The sequence below is a fragment of the Arvicola amphibius genome, chromosome 8 (genome assembly GCF_903992535.2).
Source record: "Arvicola amphibius chromosome 8, mArvAmp1.2, whole genome shotgun sequence".
Classification (NCBI taxonomy): Eukaryota; Metazoa; Chordata; class Mammalia; order Rodentia; family Cricetidae; genus Arvicola; species Arvicola amphibius.
Window position 1 is genome coordinate 74,299,670 of NC_052054.1, and position 17,213 is coordinate 74,316,882.

Here is a 17,213-nt window from a genome sequence, read left to right on the forward strand (position 1 = left end):
AGAGTTACTGAAGGCAGGAGGTGTCTCGGGCATTGCTTATGTACAGAGGCACACAATGTAGGTGGACACCTCAAATGTTTACTGTTAATCAGGAAGAAATGTATTTCAGAACAGTTTCAATAAGTGATACTTTATTAATGGTGAAAGCAGATTTGCATAGTAACACTGTGGACCACTTTCTGTTAAGGAGCTACGCGGCTGGTTAAAACCACGCTGGCTGGGCACCCAGCACAATCTGCAGCTAAACTCGTCTGACACTTAAGTGTGAGGGGTGAGAAGAGGAAAATAGTGTAAGTAAACAATTATGCTTCTGTACGAGCAGAAAATGTGCGCACAGTAAGAAGCACTGCGATTGATAGCAACGTCGGCCCTGAGCAGAGGGACTTCAGGCAGCCTGCGGGCACTGTGTGTGGTGACAGGGAGGTGCCAGGGCTCGCGCTGTGAGTCGCGGCTTGGGTAAGAGCTGCCAGAAGCCCATCAGATTTATTAGCTGTTGAATTCTGAGGTTTTGGCCACTGGGTATATAGAAAGCTTGTAGTGTTTATAGAAACACCTTGTGGCCACCACATTCAGTGGCGGTAACCAGCAGCTTAAGAAATTTTGCTCCTGTCAAACAGACCTGGTCCCTTCTGTCCTAGGATATTTAGAAACCTCCGGATGACACTCCACCTTTGTGCGGTTACTGTAGCAGTGTGTTAAAGATCAAGGTTCTGAATGAAGTCTGCATGGCTCCAACATACAGGCTTCTTTGCTCTGTGGTCTCCTAATTGTTGTTGAAACACCGACCCTTTTATGATACAACTCCTCTGTCTCCCACGACTGCTCTAAGAACTGGAACGTTTCGGCTTCCATCTGTAATATCAAATCATAAAACCTTATAGAGTGTGTTTCCTCGGGGTGTCCTCTGGTGCGGGGAAATCCCTGTGGCCCTCATCGTCAGTATGGACTCGCTGGTGAATCACGAGGCTTGAGCTCCAGCTGAAGCCTTTCCCGCAGGCCTCGCACTTGTACGGTTTCTCTCCAGTGTGAACCCTCTGGTGGGCTTTGAGGTACGAGCTCCAGCTGAAACCTTTCCCACACGCCTCGCACTTGTACGGTTTCTCGCCAGTGTGGATCCTGTGGTGGTCATGGAGGTAGGACCTCTGCCGGAAGCGTTTGCCACACACGTCGCATCGGTAAGGTTTTTCTCCTGTGTGGACTCCGCGATGAGCTAGAAAATTGGAGGCCCGACAGAAGCCTCTCCCGCACTCCTGGCACTGATAGGGTCTTTCTCCGGTGTGGGACCTCTGGTGGGCTTGAAGATGTGACTCTACCGTGAAGCCCTTCCCACACTCTGCACACTGGTACGGTTTCTCTTCGCTGTGAACTCTCTGGTGGACTTGGAGAATTGAGACGCGACTGAAGGCTTTGCCACACGTCTCGCATTTGTAGGGTTTCTCTCCGGTATGGATTCTACAGTGAACGTTCAGATCTGAACTCCGACTGAAGCTCTTCCCACACGTGCTACATTTGTAGGGTTTCTCGCCGGTGTGGCCTCTCTGGTGGGCCAGAAGGTGCGAGGCCTGGCTGAAGCCTTTCCCACACTCCTCACAGATGTAGGGCTTTTCGCCCGTGTGGACTCTCACATGATTGTTAAATTCTGAGCTGTGACAGAAGCCCTTCCAACAAGCATCGCACTGATAGGGCTTGTTTCCAGTGTGGCCTCGCTGATGGTCCAGAAGCGTCGAGGCCCGAGTGAAGCCCTTCCCACACTCCTCACATTTGTACGGCTTCTCTCCCGTGTGCCTTACTTGGTGAGCTTGAAGACCCGACAGGCGGCAGAAGGAGTAGCCACACTTCTCACATTTGTACCGCCTCTCTCCCACGTGGGTTTGCCCATTCACGCCGAGATGACAGTCCCAGCTAGCGTCTTCCCCATTCACTCCCTTTTTAGAAGGATCTTCACCACCATTCATTCCGCAGTGGGGCTGAAGCCGCGAATTCCGACCGGAATGTTTACTGAAGCCGGCTTCTTCACACTGGACATCATCCTGTTTCCCCAAAGGAGAGCCAGTTTCTCCAGCGTTCCCCATGCAGTCTCGACCCTGGGTTAACTCCCTTGTAACTTGGTGCCAGATTCGTGAGCAGAAAAGCTCCTCTTGCGGCAGGTACCTCCATCCTACCTCCTGAAGCAACTCCATCTCATTTAGATTCCTGGCTCCTAAAAGCATAAAGAGAGTTCAGAGAGAGGTAGGGTGTGTGAATGAATGCTCTGTTGGCTGGAGTCGGAGTTACATAGTTAAGACCTCTGCCTAAGGCTTCACTGGACCAGAGGATGGTCCCCTTCCCTTTAGCATCCTGTATCTGTCATCTCACCTCCACACCCTAGAAGCCAGGGGTCAGTGCATGAGTCTCCCATTCATCACATAATAATGAGAACCATCAAGGGCCCTAGAGAGCATCACAGGAGAGTGACAAGTTAACACTCTGTTCTCACTGGAGCAAGGAAAGGATTCCCATCAGAAAACAAACAAAAAAAAAAACAGGGTTTTTTTTTCCCCTGAACATGGTAGTGCACACTTTTAATCCCAGCTTTTGGGAGGCAGAGGCTGGCAGATCTCTGTGAGTTCAAGGCCAGCCTGGTCTATGGAGTCAGTTCCAGACAGGTTCCAAAGCTACAGAGAAACCTTAGAAAGAAAGAAAAAGAAGGAAAGAAAGAAAGAGAGAGAGAGAGAGAGAGAGAGAGAGAGAGAGGAAGGGAGGAAGGGAGGGAGGGAGGGAGGAAGGAAGGAAGGAAGGAAGGAAGAGAAGGAAGGACAAGAAAAGAAAGGATGGAAAGAAAGAAAGGGAGGAGAGAGGTGGATGGCCAATCGCTAACCATCCCTACGTTCCTGGACCATGCACCATGCCCATCTTTTTACAGAGATGGTCTTGCCTTGCAAAGGGAGGATCACAGAATCCTGTGGAATCTTTTCTGAGAAAGGGTCTTAGGCACCCCAGGCTTGGCCTTTTTACACATTTTCAGACAGTCTACCAAATTTCCTCTGATGGGCTTTGAAAATGCCGTCTGAGTAGCAGAGATTACAGGGTTGGGAATTATCAACAGGTCTTGCTACATCTTATCTGTTTTAAAAAAAAAAAAAAAACGCAAGATGCAGTTTTAAGATGTTCGGAATTGGGCCACTTCTGGTGACATGCCTATGATCCCAGTATCTGGGATGCAAAGACAGGAGGCTGATGCAAGTTTGAAGCCAGTCTAGTCCTGTCAAGGGCGATAGAGTGAAGACGATAATGAACAAGCTGAGCGTGGTGGCCAGGGCCTGTAATTCTACCGCGTAGGAGGAGGAAGATGGGTCACACATTCAAGGCCAGCCTCGGCTACACAGTGAGTCTGAGACCTCTCTGGATTCCTCCTAGGACAGTGTCTCGAAAAACAAAAGCAAACAACAGAAAAGGGAAAATTAAGTTATTGGGAAATGAGAAAAATTTAGCTGCCACTAAAGACTTACATCAACTGGAGAGGTGGCTCAATGGATAAGAGTCCTGGCTGTTCTTCCAGAGGACCTGAGCTCAGTTCCCAGCACCCACATGGCAGCTCACAACCATCTAACTCCAGGCCCAGATCTGATGCCATGTTCTGACCTCTGCTAGTACTAAGCATGCACTTGGTGCACAGACATACATGCTGGCAAGCCATGTATACACACAAAAAAAATTTAAATTAATATTTACATGATTAGTGTCCCTTTAAATTGATACTTCATCGCCCCCTGGATGCAGAAATATGAGGAAAATAATGTATATGCGCAGTGGTGGAACATGGCACAATATCCTTTCTTTGATTTAATCACCATATTTATTTAATAAGCATTTTTTCTTAATTTTTTTTCTAAAGTTGTCTTTATTTTTTTAATGACCTTTAGGAGCTTGGAGAGATGGCTCAGGGATTAAGAACACTGGCTGCTTTTCCAGAGGACCTGGGTTTGATTCCTTCCACCTGCAAGGCTGCTCACAGCCATCTGTAACTCCAGTTCCAGGGGAATCTGATGCCCTCTGCTGGCCTTAGAGGGTACTGCATCTACCTGATGCACAGATACACAAGCAAAACAACCAAGCACATTACGTAATAAAACATTTTTTTTAAATGACCTTCAAGGAGCTGAAGAGATGACTGACAGCTAAGCGTGTTCTTCAATTCCCAGCACCGACTTGAGGCAGCACAACCGCTTGTAACTCCAGCTCCGAGGGCGCTGGCCTCAGGTGCACAGACTCTCACACATAAACATACTTCATACAAACAAACCTTAAAGCTGAGCTTCGAAAGAAACGTTAAAAAAAAAACAAACTGTGCTCCCGAGAATTTTTTTTAATTTATTTATTTATTATGTATACAATATTCTGTCTGTATGCCTGCAGGCCATAAGAGGGCACCAGACCTCATTACAGATGGTTGTGAGCCACCATGTGGTTGCTGGGAATTGAACTCAGGACCTTTGGAAGAGCAGGCAATGCTCTTAACCTCTGAGCCATCTCTCCAGCCCATCCCGAGAATTTTTTAACAGAAACATTGCGTCCTCTTTGTGGGAGGTTGGAAATCAAACTCCACACAGTTCTACCTATTGCATGGCCAACTGTGTTTTGTTATACAGACAGGGAGTTAGCAGGTGACCTTTGTCAGTACTAAAGCAGGGTCTTGGTTGGCATGTGACTTTTGTCAGTGCTAAAGGACAGGGTCTCAGTGGTGTTCTTTATTGGCCTGGAACTTGGTAGTAGATCAGGCTAGCCTCCGACTCACAGAGAGCCCTTAGCCCGATGGCTTCCCTGCCTGTTTCACCAGAAGGACTCTCCAGTGCTAGCAGGGTGACCACAGAGGCACGTCCAGAGGAGCCCAGAAAGGACAGAGGACAAATCATGCTCCAGAAATGGACCCTGGGACTCCATGGGTTAGTTCTGAAACTTCATTCTCTCTCCCTGTGTGTTTAAAAAAACACTTTTAAAAGTGTTTTTTTTTTTAAAGAAATCAGTAGACTCAGGAAAAACACTGTGTCAGAAAACAAACAGTAAAAATGATGGATGGCAGGAAATAGTCCTGCCGGCCACACCGCTGAGCTCCACACTAAGGGTTGGGGCCCCAGGACTTATGTTTAGTGGTTGGTGGTGAGCACTGACAGAACTGGAATATTTCAGAGGTGTTCTGTGCACTGGGAAGGTAGTGTTGTTGAAATTCTTCAGGCTATATTCACTCACAAATATCTATACACACACATGTACTCATACTGCCTTAAGGAAATAGAAAGGTAGGGAGGGAGATAGATAGATAGATAGATAGATAGATAGATAGATAGATAGATAGATAGATAGATAGATAGATAGATGAGGAAGATAGGTAGATAAATAGGTAGGTATATAAGAGAGAGAGAGAGAGAGAGAGAGAGAGAGAGAGAGAGAGAGAGAGGAAAGAAGGGCAGAAGATAGATGAGGAAGGTAGGTAGGTAGGTAGATAGATAGATAGATAGATGGATGTTAAAGTTCATTATCTGATCACTGTAGTCTCCAGCTGCTGTAACAAAACATTATAGGCATAAATCCTGGGTTTAGGTCTCAGCACTACAAAATAATAAGTAAAATAATAATAATATAAAACCCCTAGGTGTTTTATATTATGTGGTGTGTGGTGTGTGTGCATGTGTGAGAGAGAGAAAGAGGGAGAGAGAGAGAGAGAGAGAGAGAGACTTAATTTTTGGCAATCTGAGCAATAAATACAAGGCCTCGTGTATGCTAAGCACATCTGTACTGCTAACACCCAGGCCTTAAGATGTTTTTATTCACTCAAGAGACAGTAAGAGGTGGATCTCTGCGAATTCGAGGCCAGACTAGTATTTAGCAAGTTCTAGGTTGGCCAGGGCTAAATAGTGAGATCCTATCTCAAGGGGAAAATTATTACTTAATACACACATAAACCAAAAAATTTAAAAATGTACAGGATGTAATAATTCTTCAGTCAAACAGCTGAATTGTTTAGGTGAAAAATTCTGCAGTGTTGGCACATCCCTGGAAAAGACGGGGTGCATCCTGAGTTCTAGCACATAGCCTGCCATTTCTGCACACATGCTGCATGCTGCACATGATCATTTCTGAATGTGGCATTTTTGTGCCGTCTAGAATGTGTGTCAGATCCTTCCTGTCAGGGTCTGTTTCTCGCTGTAAATGGCATCAACTGGCCCCTGATTTAAACTGAACGCCACCTTCCCTAATGTGTGTTGTTTAGTAAAACTGTGTTCCTCCCCACCCCCACAAGGTCTCACTATGGCTAGTAGGTTTCTCCTATGGCATTTACTTCTTTCTGTAGACAACAAAGACAGGGCCGTACAGACAGTATTTTTCAATAAGACTAAACAACAGGCGATATTCTTCCCTGAGGCTTCTGGAACGGTGGCCCTGAAGCAAAGACGAACTTGAAGGCTACGTGTTTCTGCTACTACTTCTAAAACTACTTCTGTCCTCATGTGAAAGGCAGAGGTCACTTTAGGGTCCTGACTAAGAAGAGGCCTTTTAAAAGCCTGGGATGCCGCTCCGTGGCAGCAGCCTTGCCCAGTATGAACAAGGCCTTGGGTCCATCCTCAGCACTGCCCTAATGAACTGGAAAGCCCCCAACCCCACTGAGTGTGACTCACTACAAACACCCATAGGAAAGTCACAGGGAAAGACATGTGCTCTAAGGTGCGTGAAACCCTGGCCCCAGGGAAAAAGCATCAGGGAAGCCATCAGGTCATGCAGTTGCTGGAGTGACACACGAGGGCCACATGATATGGGTAAGGACCAGACTCAAGTCCTCTGCAAGAGTAGCAGGGGCTCATTTCTCCAGACCAGGTTTCAGTTGTTTATAAACCACTTATGCCCAGGGTTTATAGTGGTGTTGCTGCTGTTGTTATTCTTATTATTCTTATTATTATTATTATTATTATTTGTTTCGCAGCTGGAGACTACAGTGCTCAGATAATGAACATTAACATCTTTCTATCTACTACCTATCCACCTACCTACCTACCTATTTATCTATCTATCCATTTATCTATCTGCAAAGGCACCTAGAAAATTAGAATAAGACAGCCTATAAAGTTGTCTCGACAATAAAATACTGAAAAAAAACCCAAAAAACTATTCTAAGCTGAGCAGTGGTGGCGCATGCCTGTAATCCCAGCACTCAGGAGGCAAAGGCAGAACGATCTCTTGAGTTCTAGACTAGCCTGGTCTACAGAATTAGTTCCAGGCCAGCCAGACCTACACAGAGAAACCCTGTCTTAAAAAATCAAACAACAACAAAAAAAAAACCTATTCTAGCCTATGGTTTGAGTATACATTTTTAAGTTTACCAACCTTCATGTATCCCCCTGACTAGCTGAAGAAAATCTATGTAACCATTATTAACTCATTCATTGACTCAACACACATTCATGGTGCAGCTACCCCCCCCCCCCCCACACACACACAGGTCTGTTCTGGGCACTGAGCATAAAGCAATGGAAGCAACCAGTTTCTCCTCTCCTGATTCCATACTGCAGTGGGAGCACAGTGAGACAAATGCATGGCAGAAGTGCACACAGTGACCACTGGTTGGACAGAAAACAAAACAGGGCAAGGGAAGGGAAGAGGACCAAGGAGGCCCCTGGCATGGTGTTAGAGCTGAGAAGAGACCAGCATGATCCCAGGGAGGGGTCAGGAGGACTTCAGGTTAAGAACACTCTTGACAGTTTAAGAGTAGGCAAGGAGGCAGGAGCACGGGTGGATACGGCGAGGAGACCAGCACGAGAATGACTGCTGGGAAGGAAACTCCAGGCCACGTTTGCATAGGTATGGGAGGGGAATCGACAAATGGGACACTCTATTCCACTTAAAATATCCAGACTTAAGCCGGGCAGCGGTGGCGCACGCCTTTAATCCCAGCACTCGGGAGGCAGAGGCAGGAGGATCTCTGAGTTCGAGGCCAGCCTGGTCTACAAGAGCTAGTTCCAGGACAGGCTCTAGAAACTACAGGGAAACCCTGCCTCGAAAAACCAAAAAAAAAAAAAAAAAAAAAAAATTAGTAAAATATCCAGACTTGATGTCTCCAAGTAATAGGTGACGTAGGTACAGCAGTCACAGATAGCCGTGATGTGGCTCAAGTCCAAAGGAGTCGTGGGAGCACAGAAGTAAGGGCGAGAGGGCAGCATAGCACTAGTGGCACAAACCCCGACAAGGCCCCTGCGGCCTTGGCACAGACCCACAGTGGCGCCAACACTGTGTCCAAGATGACAAGCAGGACAGACTTGGAGCCTCGGGTCCCCACCTGCAGAGCCCCCACTCTGGCTGGCCATCTTCACAATTCAGAGCTTATGTTCTGTCTGGGTGGATGGGTGGTCCGAGGCTCTATGGAGAGGATTATTTCAAAGTAACTCTTGGGGGCTGGAGAGATGGCTCAGCGGTTATGAGCACTTACTGCTCTTGCAGAGGACCCATGTTCCGTTCCCAGCACCACACTGGGTGGCTTGCTACAGCCAGTAACTCCAGCTCCAGTAGATATAGTACCCTCTCCGGCCTCCATGGGTACCCTCAGATACACGCACAAATAATAAACCTTAGTATGATAAAGTAAATTCATGAGCAGGTCGGCAAGATGATTCAGAAGGTAAAAGCACTTGGGGCCAAGGCTAATGACCTGAGTTCCATTCCTGGGACCCACATGGTGGCAGGAGACAGTTTTGTAATGACACCGACAAATTGTCCTCTAATTTCCATAAGCGTATTGTGGTACACATGTATATGCACACACCCTCCACAGTACATATATACATATAAGCAGACACTACACACACACATACCACATTCTATACACACGCCACACACACACACCATATATATCACACACATATCACATACACTGCACACACACACACACACACACCATGCACACCAGACACACACATACCACATACACCAAACACACACATCACACATCACACACATACACACACACACACACACACACACACACACACACACCAGTATGCATTTTCCAGACTTGCTGATTTGGTCTGTTTTTGTTTTTGAGACAACAGTTTCGAGTCTGAGGATTCATGGAGTCAGGACTGTCCCTTGGGTCTGGCATTGGTAGAGGCACTGCCCTGAGGGCTTTTATCTTCTTTACAGATGTGAGAGCTGAGACTTGCAGCCTTCCGCCATCTTCCTCCACTGCACTCTCCTTGCTGAGCCCCCACCCCCGGCAATCTCCGTAGCAACTGATGCTGCTATGGCAAACTCTTTGATGTTTCTTTTAGACCAGCGCCTTTACATTGTAATCAGTTATCGCTGGAATGTCTCTGCCTTAGGACAGTTGTGCCCAGCCTGTGGACGGTGAATATGGCCCAACGTATTTGTAGATAGCAACGTTGTTTCAGTGTCTGAAGTTTGGACACCTCTAGCTGCTCTGACACGATACCTGAGACTCAGTGACTTATGAAGAATAGAATTATTAACAACCTCCACAGGAGCAGGTAAAGGGAGCCACTGCTGAGGGAGCAGGCCCGAGCCAGAAACCTCTGCGTGACCGGGTGTGAATCAGCGACCTCCACTGAAGCAGGCCCAAGGCAGCAACCTCAGCAGAAGCAGATTCAAGCAAGCAGCCACTGTGGGAGCAGGCCCCAATGATCCCCAGTACTACAGAGCCACCCCAGGGAGCACTGAGAGACCCCAGGAACACAGAGTGACCTTCGGGGTGACTGGAACCATGGCCCTGACTGCACCACGAGGAGCAACCATTGGCACCTGGAAGATTGATCGCCAGAGACGCAGACAGTCCCAGCTACACCAACCAGAGGAAAGGTGGGTAGACAAGGTAAGAACACACGCAACACCACAAAGAGCAACACGACACCAACAAAAACTAGTGGCCCTGCAACAGCAAGACTTGAATAACCAAATATAGATGAAGCAGAAGAAAATGACCTAAAAAAATCACTTTTGGAGACAACAGTTTCACTCTATGCCCCAGGCTAGTCTCAAACTCCAAGTGATCCTCAGGCCTTTGCCCTGCTTTCCAATATTCTAGTTGTGTCATAACAAAAGAAATACATTTTGTGTAAAAGACACAAAAGATGCAGACATTAGCATAAACTATTACAAAGTTTCCCTTTTCACCAGGATGGGTGGCGCTAGCCTGTAATCCCAGCATTTGGGAGGCTAAGGCATGAGGGTTATAGGTTCAAAGCCTGTCTGGGAAACTGTGAGTGCAAGGCCAGCCTGGCCATGTTAGGGAGCCCTTGCCCAGATAAAATGTGAGAACAGTATTAGAGTTACATCCTCCTGGCAGAGTGCATGCATGCGCGCGCGCGCGCGCGCACACACACACACACACACGCACGCACGCACGTTTCCCTTTACAGTCTCACACATTTTTGGCAACAGGTTATAGTTTTGCAGCAATGAGAACTTACCACCAAGGGCTCTGATTATCCCTACCCTCCACCCCCATTTCTTATTTTTTTGAGATAGGATCTCGAAGTTCCCGGCTATTCTGGAACTCACCATGTAGATCATGCTGGCCTCGAACTCACAGAGATCTGTCCACCTCTGCCTCTAGATTGCTAGGATCAAAGGTATGTGGCACCACATTTGGCTTTTCTACCCTATTTTTTTATTTCATTAAAAATTGCTCATAGCGGGCCAGCAAGACGACTTTGAAGGGAAAGGCACCTGCTGCCAAGCCTGAAGACCTGAGGAGAATCAACTCCCCACGTTGCCCTCTGACCTTCATACATATGCTATAGCACGTGTGCACCCACATACATACAAACACGCACACAAAGTAAACTTTTTTAATTTATGATTTATTTATTTTACGTGTATAAATCTTTTGCCTGTGTGTATGTCTGTGCACTGTGTGCGTGTCTAGTGTCTGTAGGGGTGAGACAAAGGAGTTGGGTCTCGTGTGACTGGAGTTACAGGTGATTGTGAGCTGCCATGTGGGTGCTGGGAACCAAACCCAGGTTCTCTGCAGGAACAGCCAGTGCTCTTAACCCTGAGACATATCTCTAGCCCCACAAAGTGAAAATTTTTAATGTTAAAAAAACATGTTCATCTATTCACTCCATGTGTGGCGGTGATTAAAATTAGAGAAGGCACAAAAACACAGCGTCACACTGCCCTCCTGTGCTCCATGGACAAATCACATTATTAGCCAGGGGAGAAACTGCAAAAACCCAGCTCTGAATCTCGCAATGAGACCCCTTCAAGAGCTTCAGACACAGCCAGGGCCACAGAGACGTTGTGGGAGCCACCGTCTGCTACAAAACCATCCTCACCCACTGAGAGCAGCGTCCTGAAGGTCTCCAGCATCACGTCACGGTACAGCTTTCTCTGGGTAGCGTCCAGCATCCCCAGCTCCTCCTCGCTGAAGACCACAGCCACGTCCTTGAATGTCACTGCCTCCTACAACACCAAACACATGCCCCCTAAATCTTGAGACAGAAGGTAGCTGAGGCTGGGATGGGGCACAGGCATGGAATACCTGCCTGGCTTCCACAAAGCCCTGGGTCCCACCCGCAGCACCACAGACACTGGGTGTGGGGTACAGTGTCCCATGCCAGTACATGGGAGGCTGAGAGAGGAGGGTGGCTTGTCAGTTGGAAGCCATACTGAGTTTCAGGACAGGATGGAACCTTGTCTCAAAAACATAAAACAGACAAAAAGACCACTTTTTATATGGAGCTCAATTGTCCATTTTCTTATACATTAAAACTGCAACATTAACAAATATTCCATTTTGGGCTGAAGAGATGGCTCAACGGTTAAGAGCACTGGCTGCTCTTCCAGAGGACCCGGGTTCAATTCCCAGCACCCACTCGGCAGCTCACAACTGCCTGTAGCTTCAGCTCCCTAGAAGCTGACACCTTTACACCAATGCACATAAAATAAAGTTAAAATAAATTATAAAAAACCAAATATTCCATTTTAAAATCACAGTGCATGAGGCCGACTTCCTTTTCAACTTTTTTTGCTAGCATATTCTTTCCCTCAAATGAATATAAAGACCCTTGGTTCTTCATGCCATAGACAACATTGAACCTATAAGAAAAATCTGGGCTAACAAGAGGCAGCAAATTTGGGATTTGCTGCTAAGCCAGACATCCCAGGTTCAAGTCCTGGGAGCCGCATGGTGGAAGGGAGAACTGACTCCAGCCAGTTGTCCTCTGAGCTCCACATGTGCTCTGGCAAGCACACGAGCACACTCATGCTCAAAATCAATGTTAATATATTTTCACAAGTTTACTAACCATGTTTATTTCTCTTTGTGTTTTTGTTGGTGGTGGTGGTGGGTGTTTTGTTTTGTTTTGTTTTTGAGACAGAGTGTCTCTGTATAGCCTTGGCTGTCCTGGAACTCACTCTGTAGGCCAGGCTGGACTCGAACTCAGAGATCACCTGTCTCTGCCTCCCAAGTGCTGGGATTAAAGATGTGCACCACCAGGCCCCTCTCCTCTCTGTATTTTATTATTTCTTCCGAGACAGGGTCTTGTAGCTTAGGCTGGCCTCGAATTTGATATAGCCCAGGAGGAGCCTGCACTACTCTAGTCCTCCTGCCTCTAGTTCCCGAGTGCTGGGGTCACCAGTAACACCATGACTGGTGTATGTGGTGCTGGGGATTGAACCTGGGGCCTCAGGCATGCAAGGCAAGCACTCTACCCATTAGGCTAGGCCCCTAGCCCCATGTTCATTTCTCTTTGGCACTTTGCCTGTCCCTCTATTTTAACTAGTATATAGCTTATGGCTATGTAAAATTCTATTGCCCACGTTAAGCTTAGTGTTTGTTCTGCACTGCTGGGGATCAAAGCCAGGCACTGAAGGAGCGGGGCAAGTGCTCTGCCCAGGCTAATTTCTAGCCCGTATTGCCAGCCCTTAGCACCCATGTGGTAGATATTCTCCCTCCTATTCTCGTCTTTTTGTGTGTGATAGCAGAGTCACAACCTGAATGATGCTGTCGCGGGCTTCTCTAGTCTGTGATTGTTCATCCAATCATATTTACATTTTATCTTTATCATTTTTAAAAACCATCTTTATTATTTGTAATTGTGTGTATATGGGGTGTGTATGCGCTGTGTGAGTGCAGGTGTCCTCAGAGGCCAGAAGAGGGCATCGCATCTCAGGGAGCTGGAGTTACAGGCTGTTGTGAGCTACTTGATGGAGGTGCTGGGATCCAAACTTGGGTCCTCTGGAAGAGCAGCCGGTGCTTTTAACCGCTGAGCCATCTCTCCAGCCTTTGTTTTTATTGCTTTATTCATCCAATTATAAAGCGATAAAAAGAAAACAGAAATTAAGTGACGCGGGGTGACTAACATCTGGCATCCCAGGGCCTCTTCTCAAATGTCAGCAATTCTCCTTCATACTTCCTAAGAAGCAAGGAGATATGTGGAACTTTTGAGAAAAGAGATGAGAATTTAGGGGCTAGTGAGACAGTCGTGGGTCAAGGTGCTTGCCACCCAGGCCTGGGACACTGAGTTCCAGCCCCGGGATCCACGGGGTAGAAGGAGAGAGCCACAAGTTGTCCTCTGACCTCCACATGCACACCACACTGTGGCAACGTACACCTGTATACAGCCACACCCACACAACACATAAATCAATGAATGTAAGAGAGAGAATTAAAAAAAACAAAACAGTCAGTCCAGCTCACCTGGTACTTGGTCATTCTGTTCTCCCAGCGAACGGCTGCGTCTTAGGAAGGTGCACTGATGGGACAGAAAAGAGCCAGAGTGTGACCAGCCAGCTCCCATGGCAGCATGCTGTGGATAGCAATCGTGCTCCTCCTCAGAGAGGCTGATTCAGACAGCACTCGCCCCTGCAGCTGAGAACCCCTGGCCCAGGAGAGACAACTGTTTGCTCCAAGCAGTCACTCCCTTCCCGGTCTCTGAGTCAGACTTTTGACACTGGGACAGTGGAGAATGGCGGTCAAGTCAGTCCTCTGGGAATCAGTGCATGGATGGCTGGCTTTTCAAATCATGCCGTTTTGCAAACTCACTGAGCTGAGAGGAGAGCCATGGACGACTTCACTATGGAAACAGAGACAACTAAATGAAGTCCCGCCTCTGGGAAATAATGTAGCCACATTTTTAGAATCAACGTAATTAAAATTACCAAACTACAGGAATCATATTTGCTAGGCAGAAACAAGAACTTGGTGTGATGTCACACACCCGCAGTTCTGGTACTCAGGAGGCAGGAAGATTGTTTTCAGTTCAAGTTGGCCTGGATTCCACAGTGAGACCCTATCCCAAAAGGTACCATAATATCTAGACAGCTAAAATGTTATTATTTGGCACATCAGGGGCTACCCAAGTAGCACATGCGTGCTAGCACACTGCTCCAGAAGGTTCCTCACGCTTACCTGCGATGAAGCCGCTATGTGATCTCGGTCCCAACACCTAACCCGTTGTGCGCATCTTCAGCTATAGAAGGGACAGAAACAGAAGTGGTCTTACGGTTATGATGGGGAATAAGTGAACACACGCGGGCAGCACCTTGGATGAGGCACCTGGTATTTTAGGGCATTCTTACCAACAAAGACGACAGCTATTGCACCCATGAACACACAAGGTCAGAGGCAGGTGGGGTCCCCGATCCCAGCTTCATCCTGCAGCCAGCATTCCAAGCTTTGTCTCTCTGTTGCTTCTAAAGACAAAAATAGATGGACAGGAGTCACAGAGAGAGAATGAGCGCTGGCAGAAAGGGCGGAGGCAGATACGAGCAGGGAGAGGGGTCAGAGGTGAAGGAACTGCTCTGAGCCAACCTAAGCTGGCACCAGCGCTCTCATCTGAAGGCACCACGATGAGTCACCATCCCAACCAGCCATCACCTTAATTATGGATGGACCGGGTGACACTAGCTGTTCCAAGATAGGAACAGTTGGCTATGATAGAGAAGGGACACTCCGTAACAAATCAGGGGTCCCCTGGGACAATGCCAGCAATTAACAATGTCTCAATTCACGTTTAGGGATCAGAGCCAAAACAAGGATAGAGAGATGCAGCAGGGCTGATTAATTATGTACACATTTGCCCTGATGCTTCCATATTTGTTTATTTTATTACACTTTTTCAGAGCAGCGGTTCTCAACCTGTGGGTCGCACACCAGACAGCCTACATATCAGATATTTATATTATGATCAGAACAGTAGCAAAATTACATTACAAAGTAGTGACATAATAATTTAATGGCTGGGGGCCACCACAACATGAGGAACTGTACTAAAGGGTCGCAGCATCAGGAAGGTGGAGGACCATGGATGTAGAGTGTGTGAAGGGCGCGTGTGTGGCCACCAGAAGACAACCTGCAGCAGGCGGTGACTCTCTCCTCCCACCATCTACATTCTGGGGGTTGAACATGGTCGCAGGCTTGGCAGCAAACACTTTTACCTGCTGAGCCATCTTGCAGGTCCCTGTTCCCCTACTTAAACCTAGAGTTCGGGTCAGTACCACAATGTCTGGACCCCTTCATCTGTAAGTCCCAAGGCGGCCACTACGATTCAGTCTCCTTTCTCTACTCTGCCACTACTTGTCTCTTTGGTCGGACTGGGACAGGCAGCTGAGCCTAGCCAACTGGGTTTCCTAAGGACTTTGGCTCTAAAACCCTGGTTACAATTCCAGGCAGTTCTATGCCTTGATTTAATATATTCAGGAAGCTGTGGACCTAGGCCATGGACCTGGGCTCTACAAGTTCCAACCCAGCCTTGAAGCCCTAATTTACCCTACCGAACCCAAGCCCTTCATCATTAAAATAAGAAAAATATGCCAGGCGTGGTTACATAATCTTCAATACCATCACTTGGAAGGAGAGGTGGGTAACTCTCTGAGTTTGAGGCCAGCCTGGCTGATATACGGAGTTCCAGGACAGCCAGGGCTACACAGAGAGACTCCTCGAAACAATAGAAGCCAGGTCAACTCACCGGGAACTTTGCTGTCCACGCTGAAGGAATCACGACCTCACCTTCCACTCAATCCATGCTGAGAGGTCAGGCTGTGGGAGGGGAGAACATTGTGAAACACCATGAAAATCATCCCCAACAAGCAGTTCAACCGTCCCCTCCTGCCCACCAACCTGGAAACAATCTTCCCCCTTCCTAAATAGTGCAGGGAAGGTGGACAGGGTTAACCAGTATTGATGGGGACAGAAAGGAGGTTTGAGAGCACCCCTGCAGCTGAAGAAGGTCCGGGAATGCTCCCTGCAGCTGATGGAGGTCCGGGAATGTAGAAGGAGTGGCGGGGCTGTGTCCCGCCATGCGGCCACCGGCTAGCTTTACACCCGAAATAATTACACGGAAACTGTATTCTTTTAAACACTGCCTGGCCCATTATTTTCAGCCTCTTACTCACATCTTGACTAACCCATATCAAATAATCTGTGTAACACCATGAAAGGTGTCTTACCAGAAAAGATTCAGCACATCTGACCTGGTGGCTGGCTTCATCGCATCTGTCACCCTGAGGAGAGGCAGGGCAGTCTGCCCCAGAGAGCAGAGGCATGGCAATTTATTAACTTCCCTTCCCAGCATTCTGTTGTCTACTCCGCCCACCTAAGGGCTGGCCAATCAAATGAGCCAGGCAGTTTTTTTATTAGCCAATGAAATCAACTCAAACAGAAGACTCTCCCACATCACAGGAACACCCCCTACAGCTGAAATTGCCCCCAGTGAGAGATCTGACAGCTTAGAGAAAAAAACACTCACAAGAAGACCTCGGGATCACATGACATGAACAGTTCAAGGCTTTCATTTCTACACTAACAGAGAAGATTAAAAAGTTAAAGGGCCAGGTGGTGGTGGCACATGCCTTTAATCCTAGCATCCAGGAGGTAGAGGCAGGCGGATATCCAAGTTTGAAGCCAGTCTGGTCTACTAAGCAAAATCCAGGACAGCCAGGATAACATAGAGAGACCCTGCCTCAAAAAAAAAAAAGTTAAAGAAAGGGGAAACCCTTGTGCCGATGGATGAGTGGGAAAAGGTGTTTGTCACCAAACTCGGTTCAATTCCTGGGACTCTTCAGTGAGTTGTTCTCTGACCTCCACATGCACAGGGCAGCATGTGAAAGTGCATGCAGGCTCACACACCTGCATGTGTGCATGCACACACACACACACAAAACCTCATTGTACAAACAATTAATTGAAGATAGGGCGTTGACATGTGCTTTCTAGGCAAACATGATAAGCT

The 17,213-nt window shown here is 47.5% G+C and overlaps 1 protein-coding gene across 7 annotated transcripts in view; it reads right to left on the minus strand.

The window, feature by feature from the left end:
* LOC119821465 (zinc finger protein 45-like) overlaps nucleotides 1–17,213 on the minus strand; it is a 50,275-nt gene that overhangs the window by 11,030 nt on the left and 22,032 nt on the right. For 3 of the 7 annotated variants that reach the window (XM_038340499.1, XM_038340501.1, XM_038340500.1), the window contains exons 2-7: nucleotides 15,951–16,021; nucleotides 14,563–14,676; nucleotides 14,393–14,453; nucleotides 13,682–13,736; nucleotides 11,316–11,442; nucleotides 179–2,200 (exon numbers count right to left, since the gene is read on the minus strand). In XM_038340499.1, the coding sequence (XP_038196427.1) occupies nucleotides 876–2,200; nucleotides 11,316–11,442; nucleotides 13,682–13,696 (1,467 nt within the window). In that variant the 5' untranslated portion in view covers nucleotides 13,697–13,736; nucleotides 14,393–14,453; nucleotides 14,563–14,676; nucleotides 15,951–16,021 and the 3' untranslated portion in view covers nucleotides 179–875. Of the gene's footprint in view, nucleotides 2,201–11,315; nucleotides 11,443–13,220; nucleotides 13,280–13,681; nucleotides 13,737–13,880; nucleotides 14,058–14,392; nucleotides 14,454–14,562; nucleotides 14,677–15,950; nucleotides 16,022–16,730; nucleotides 16,866–17,213 lie in introns of those variants that run through there. The other 4 variants (XM_038340502.1, XM_038340503.1, XR_006020860.1 and 1 more) reach the window with 4 other exon arrangements.